Raw genomic sequence first — 6000 nt, forward strand, 5'->3', positions numbered from 1 at the left:
CCTCCGTTTGATTATGATCTGTTTGAGGAGGAAAACAACAGGGCTGATGTTTCATGAACTGTAGTGACGTGGTAAACCATGGAGCACAGACACTATAGAAGTTTAGAAGAGAGAAACTTCTCCGATGGGTAGAATAGTAGGGGTTTTAAGCCTTGAGCTTATAAGGGAAGGAAAGGGAAACTATAGCAAGAAGAAGAAAAGAGGTAGCAAAAGCTGAGATTTCACAGCATCCAAGCCAGTGAAAACAGTCACACTAAACCAGAAGGGGTGAGAATCAGAGCTGAGAAAACTGGGTGGGGAAGAGTACCTGGGAGGCTTTGAACGCCTGGCAGAGTGTAGACTGCCTGAGAGACACCAACACTGTAGACTACAGAGAATCCATGATGGCTCTTACAAGGGAAGTGATGTGATGAAAGCAGCGTTTCATGAGGGCTAGCCAAGCAGCCATGTGAGGCATAGACTGAAGGAGAAGAATGTGGAGGCAGGGAATACAAGCAAAAAAACTGTTGTGGCAGACCCAGGGCAGGTGCTTAGGCGCTGAGCTGTGGAGGTGGTGGAGGAAATGAAGGTGGGACAGATGTAACAGATATTGCTAAGGAGAATTGACAACACCCAGCGACTGACTTCAAAGCTGGACGTGCTATGTCAAGAACGACTCCAGAGGTTTTGGTCTGATGGTCTTCAAGTAGGTCAGTAGAACTGACTGGGGGGAAGGTGATCTCTTTTATTCCTGTCAGCGTTGAGGTGACAGTGGGACAGCTAATGAAAAGGTTCACAGGCAGCTGGGAATGCAAAAGCCTGAGCTGCATCCCTGTCTACTTAGGGAAGGATGAATCATTCAGATGTGTTAAGGTAGCGGTGAGGAAACTCACACGTTTCAGGAAAGTTGGAGGTGAGGTCGACTTTAAGGGGAGAGTGGCAAGGAGAGAGAGAAATGCTTTGGAATAGCCATCGGGAGGATGAGGTCTAGGGCAACTGATGAAAAGAAAGTGGGCCAGAGATGCCTAGTTCTTGCCTTCCTCCAGCCACACCTCTTCCCAGGGTTGGACAGAGGCACTAAAGTGGGAGAGTGGCACTGGCTGACGAGGAGTGTAAGGGAAATATGGAGAGGAGAAAGGGGACCCAGGACCCAGAAAAGGATGAAGTAGTCTCTAGGGCATGGAAGTATGGGAGAGGACAAATTTATTGTCATTAGAGATTGGAGCATGCTAAATTGCAAAGAAGGCGGTGACCGCTTCATGGCGATGGAGGGGGCAGGCAAGGAAGGGGGGCCGTTCAGGTACAGCTGTGTTCCAGAGATATCTGTGGACCATGGGTATCTCCCTAAGATTGGCTCACTTTGCCTTCACTCCAGGATACTAGGAAAGCCCTTCCTCCCACTCTCCACACTTTAGCTAATGGACACCTCCAGGGACAGAAGTCTAGCAGCTAGTGGGGAGAGCAGGCTTTGCTCATTGGAACTTGATCTGATCCATTTGCACTGTTAGCTCAAAGCTCCTGATTTGCTTCAGGGATGGTTTTCTATCATTTAAATGCCATGAACACTGACAGCAAAATAGCCCATTGGCTGGCCCCCCACTCTTCACACCTGCCAGGCCCAGCACCTGCAGCTTCACTTGGAGAGGACAAGGAATACCCATCAGCTCCTGTACAAGTGCTGGTGGGGTGTCCTCCAAGCCTGAAGGAAAGATGGGGTGTTAAAGAGGGGAGAGGTGAGCAAGATGATAGAGGTCCATTTGGCTACTGGATAGACCACAGCTGAATATCTCACTGGGAAGGAGGAGTAAAACCAGGTCATCTCCCTCCCTTCTCCATCTGGGTTTGGGCTACAAAGAGACACAAGCAAAGGCAAACACACATACACACATGCACAGAGAGACACACAGAGAGCTACACAGAGCAGAGGTGCACACACACAGCTGCTCATAGGACATTTAGGTAAGCTTAGATACATGTAAGGGCACACCTGGACCTTCTCATTCAGGTGTGCCCCTACATGTCTGCACTCAGCGCTTTCTTTTCCATGGAGTACCCTTGTGTGAGCAGAGGCAGGCCCCTCTCTTCCAGGCCTCACCCCTTCCCCTTTGTGTTTTTCCAGGTCGTGACATGGCGAGCACCACTCTGCCTGGTTACCCCCCTCACGTGCCCCCCACTGGCCAGGGAAGCTACCCCACCTCCACCCTGGCAGGAATGGTGCCTGGTAGGTGACAATGCTGCAGCTGCCTATTTTAGGTGGGAGTAGCTAAACTGTGGGTGAGCCGCTGAGTGGTCTGTAGTCTGAGGCTGGGGCTGGGGGAGACCCAACATCTCCTCCCCTGCAAACCACTGCTGTTCTATCCCTCTCTCTCCCTAGAGGCTGCAGCCGGGGTCCCTCATCCTCCTTCATGAGTAATCCAGTGAGGGAACTTGCAGAAGTGCTTGCAGTAGTGTGTGCACCCTTCTGTACGTCCTGGCCCCTCCTCAGTGCCCACCCACCCCAGTCTGTGCCCAGGAGCACGCAGCCTCAGCTCCACACTCAGTGCCCCAGCCCACCCCCAGCCAGCTGACACTGCTTGGAAGAGTCTGCCCTGGTTTCCATGGAAACTTGGAGCCAAGAACCATGTCCAGGGGCATGTCTGTCACTCAGACAAAGCCACCCTGGTCCACACCAACCCACAGGGAAGACCAGTGTGGAGAGCCGACCCCACCCCAGGGAGAGAAGGGAGTTATTCCCTAAGGAAAGAGGAACAGAAGACAGACTGTGGCAGGAACCAGAGAGACTGGCTTCAGAGAGAGACAAGCTGGAGCAGCTCCACATCTCCTGAGAGGAGCCCTGGGCCCTCATTGCTCCTGGGGGCTCTGACCCGTCCCCATCTGAGAGGAGCTGGGTTTGGGCTGTGTGGATCAGAGAGACAGAGGCCATATTTGGGGTCTGGTGACTGCAGCTGGAGGTTGTGCTCTCCCCAGCCCCTCACCCCAGATTGGGAGCTGGGCTTGAAGCCAAAGAGAGTTGAAGTTCCTATTCACAGAAGCACCAAAAAACTCTTGTCTTAAAGAGGATGAGACTCACTGGGCCTGCTTCCTGTCCTGCTGGCTGCCCTCTGTGTGCCCCTTCCCTGAAGCTCAGCTCTCATGCAGGGGAAGATAGAGTAGGGTGACTGGCCCCGTTCCTGGACCGTTCATTCAGGGACAGCCCTGGGTAAGCAGAGGTGGATGTAGGGGGCTGGCCAAGAGGGAGACTGCTGCTGGGTGTTGTAGAATAGGGGCTGAAGGGAGTTGGAGGAACTGGGTAAGGAGAGCTGCTGGTGTGGGTGAGGGTATCCCTGCCCAGATTTGGGGTAGGGCGAATGGAAGTGTTGGGTGCCAGGAGATTCTTCAGGGAAGGTTCCAGCAGTGAGCAGGTGGAGGCTGGAGGAGGTCTTAGAGAGGCGGGGGTGAGGGAGGGGGGAGTCTGCAAGGGGATGGGGATGAGGGGAGCCTCAGAGAGCTCATGGTGGCAAGGGGGGAGTCGTTAAACAGAATCTAGTGCTGATGAGGAAATTACACTTGTTTCATTAGCGATGGGGAAGGAGATAGCTCAGTTCCTCTTGGTCACAGTTGAGCTCAGAAGCTCATTATCCTGCTGCACGCATGCTTTCCCTCCTCGTCAATAAACAGGCTTTCCAGTGGCTGCATCCCCCACCCCCACCCCAGCTCCCTCTCCGAGCGGGGCCCCTTCTCCTCTACTTAACCCGCGGTTAGGGATCACTGTAAACAGTCTGGGGTCATCACACAGGAGAAAGGGCGAGGGGGAAACCCGGAGGCCTGGCCTTTCTCCCGCGAAGGGAGGGAAGCAGCTTCCGACGGCTCCCAGCCCACGGGGCCCTCCGCTCACCGCTTGAGAACCGGCGGGCAGTCCACCTGCCTCCCGCCGCCTCCTTCCCCTGCTGCGTGGCCCACCTATCAAATCTCTAGAGGGAAAGGAGGGAGGGGGGTGTTTCCCAGCAGAGCCCCCACCCCTTGTACTGGCACCATGCTGAGATGCCATTCTCAGGACTTTCTGGGACAAAGTGTCCCGAGGGCCTGTCTTCGCCACCCTCCCCCGCTTCCACCCTATGGGGCTGTGGCTCCTAGAACCAGAGTTTCCACTAAAGAGACGCTGGCCCCCAACGCAGCGGCGTAGGCGCTCCTGGACCCGGAACAAACCCTTCCTGGGTGGCCCGGAGCGCCTCCGCGGGGGGAGCCCCAGGCGGGCACCGCCCCGCAGTTACCTCCACGCCGGTGTGCGAGGCAGGTCGGTGCTTTTGCGCGCACACGCATACACACACCCCATGGGCTCCCCCCATTTGGACCAGGTGGATTGTTCCGCCTCCACCCAGCCGTCCGCCCGCAGTGGGCATTACCCTGCCCGCTGCACCTGAACCTCGGAGAGACGGGGGAGGCCGCTGGCCGGGCACGTCGGGTCCGCTCTGGCGTTGCGCCGAGTCTGATCCCCACTCCCTCGCCCTCCCGCAGGGAGCGAGTTCTCCGGCAACCCGTACAGCCATCCCCAGTACACGGCCTACAACGAGGCTTGGAGATTCAGCAACCCCGCCTTACTAAGTGAGTACGCCACCTGGCTGGCCGGCGGCTCAGCGCTTCCGTCCGCCCCCCGGCCAGCTCGGCAGTGCTTCCGGACGCGGGTCCGACTCCCCGCGACCCGCCCTTTGGGTGCCCAGCCGGGCAGGCTTGTTAGTGCAGCACTGAGGCCCCGGGATCCCTAGAGGACGCCCGCGCCTCCCGCTCCTCCTAACTCTCCCCTCCGCTCCCTTCCCCGTCGCTGGAAGGCTCTGCGCCGCCCCCACCCTCGGGCCCCCTGAAGGTCCGCAGTCAGGCGGCGGCCGACACCGATCGGGTCCCTCTCCCACCCGGTGAATGCAGCTCTCCTGGGGGCAACCAGCCCCGCAGCCCAGCCAATGCCTCCCTGCCCGGACCCTGCTAGACCCCAGCCCGGGAGGTCTTTGCTTTGCTTTTCTTTCCTTTTTTGTTCTCCTGTTTGTCCTCTCACCCAGCCCATTCTTCTCCTGTGTTAACTTCCAGGTTCCCCTTATTATTATAGTGCCGCCCCCCGGGGCTCCGCCCCTGCCGCTGCTGCCGCTGCCTATGACCGCCACTAGTTACCGCGGGGACCACATCAAGCTTCAGGCCGACAGCTTTGGCCTCCACATCGTCCCTGTCTGACCGCCCACCCCGGAGGGAGGGAGGATCGACGCGACAAGAAGCCTCCCGGCCACCGCCCCAGACCCACCCCATCCCAGGACCCCTACAGCCCTTCACTTCACCCCGTCGAAGGCCGGACAGGACGGGTGGAGCCGCGGGCGGGACCCTCAGGCCCGGGCCCGCCGCCCCCAATCCCGCCCGCCGCCCCTCCCCGCCTGCCTGGACAGCGCGGCGTCGCGAGGAGGGTCCGACACAGCTCATCCCCGCCTCGCCCGAGCCGACCCGGGAGTCGACCAGCCACACCGCCGGACTCTGGCCGGGCCCGCCGCTGCGCGGGGGACACGTTTCTGTGACACACAATCAGCGCGGACTGCAGCGCGGCCCAGCCCCGGAGCAGCCCGCCTCGGACGCTCCGGCGCCGGGAGGCTTCGCTGGGCAAAGGAAATTAAGAACAAAACGATGTTCTGCAGAAGGGGGAAGAGCCTCCCGCCAAGTCCCCGGGAAAAAGTCCGCACCCCGGCGCCAACCGGACTGCTCCCACCTGTGCCCTGCCCAGAAGGTGGAATGGAATGGGGGCGTGATTGCCGGGCTCTAGGGACGGGGGCGGGGGGGGGGGCTTGGTTGTCAGGTGTTTCCAAGGTTGTGACCCAAGGCACGCAGGCCTCAGCAGCCCGCACCCACGGAGCCCGACTCTTGGCTCTTCCCTACTCCACCTGAATTGCCCAGTTCCCCAGGGCCCAGGCATCTCCTACTAGTGACCAGACTCTCAGCCCCGCCTTGCCCCTACCTCAGCGTCTCTTCCATCTGCCGACCTCGCACTTTCCCCTCCTGCCCGTCCTTTTC

General features: G+C 58.8%; 1 protein-coding gene across 5 annotated transcripts in view; it reads left to right on the top strand.

Annotated features, from left to right (window-relative positions):
- PAX2 (paired box 2) overlaps nucleotides 1-5178 on the top strand; it is a 77815-nt gene extending 72637 nt beyond the window's left edge. For 2 of the 5 annotated variants that reach the window (XM_060125732.1, XM_060125730.1), the window contains 3 exons: nucleotides 2099-2200; nucleotides 4474-4560; nucleotides 5038-5114. In XM_060125732.1, coding sequence (XP_059981715.1) covers nucleotides 2099-2200; nucleotides 4474-4560; nucleotides 5038-5114 — 266 coding nt within the window. Of the gene's footprint in view, nucleotides 1-2098; nucleotides 2201-2355; nucleotides 2415-4443; nucleotides 4561-5037 lie in introns of those variants that run through there. The other 3 variants (XM_060125728.1, XM_060125729.1, XM_060125731.1) reach the window with 2 other exon arrangements.
- Nucleotides 5179-6000: the final 822 nt, after the last annotated feature.

This window comes from Lagenorhynchus albirostris, chromosome 16 (genome assembly GCF_949774975.1).
Source record: "Lagenorhynchus albirostris chromosome 16, mLagAlb1.1, whole genome shotgun sequence".
NCBI lineage: Eukaryota > Metazoa > Chordata > Mammalia > Artiodactyla > Delphinidae > Lagenorhynchus > Lagenorhynchus albirostris.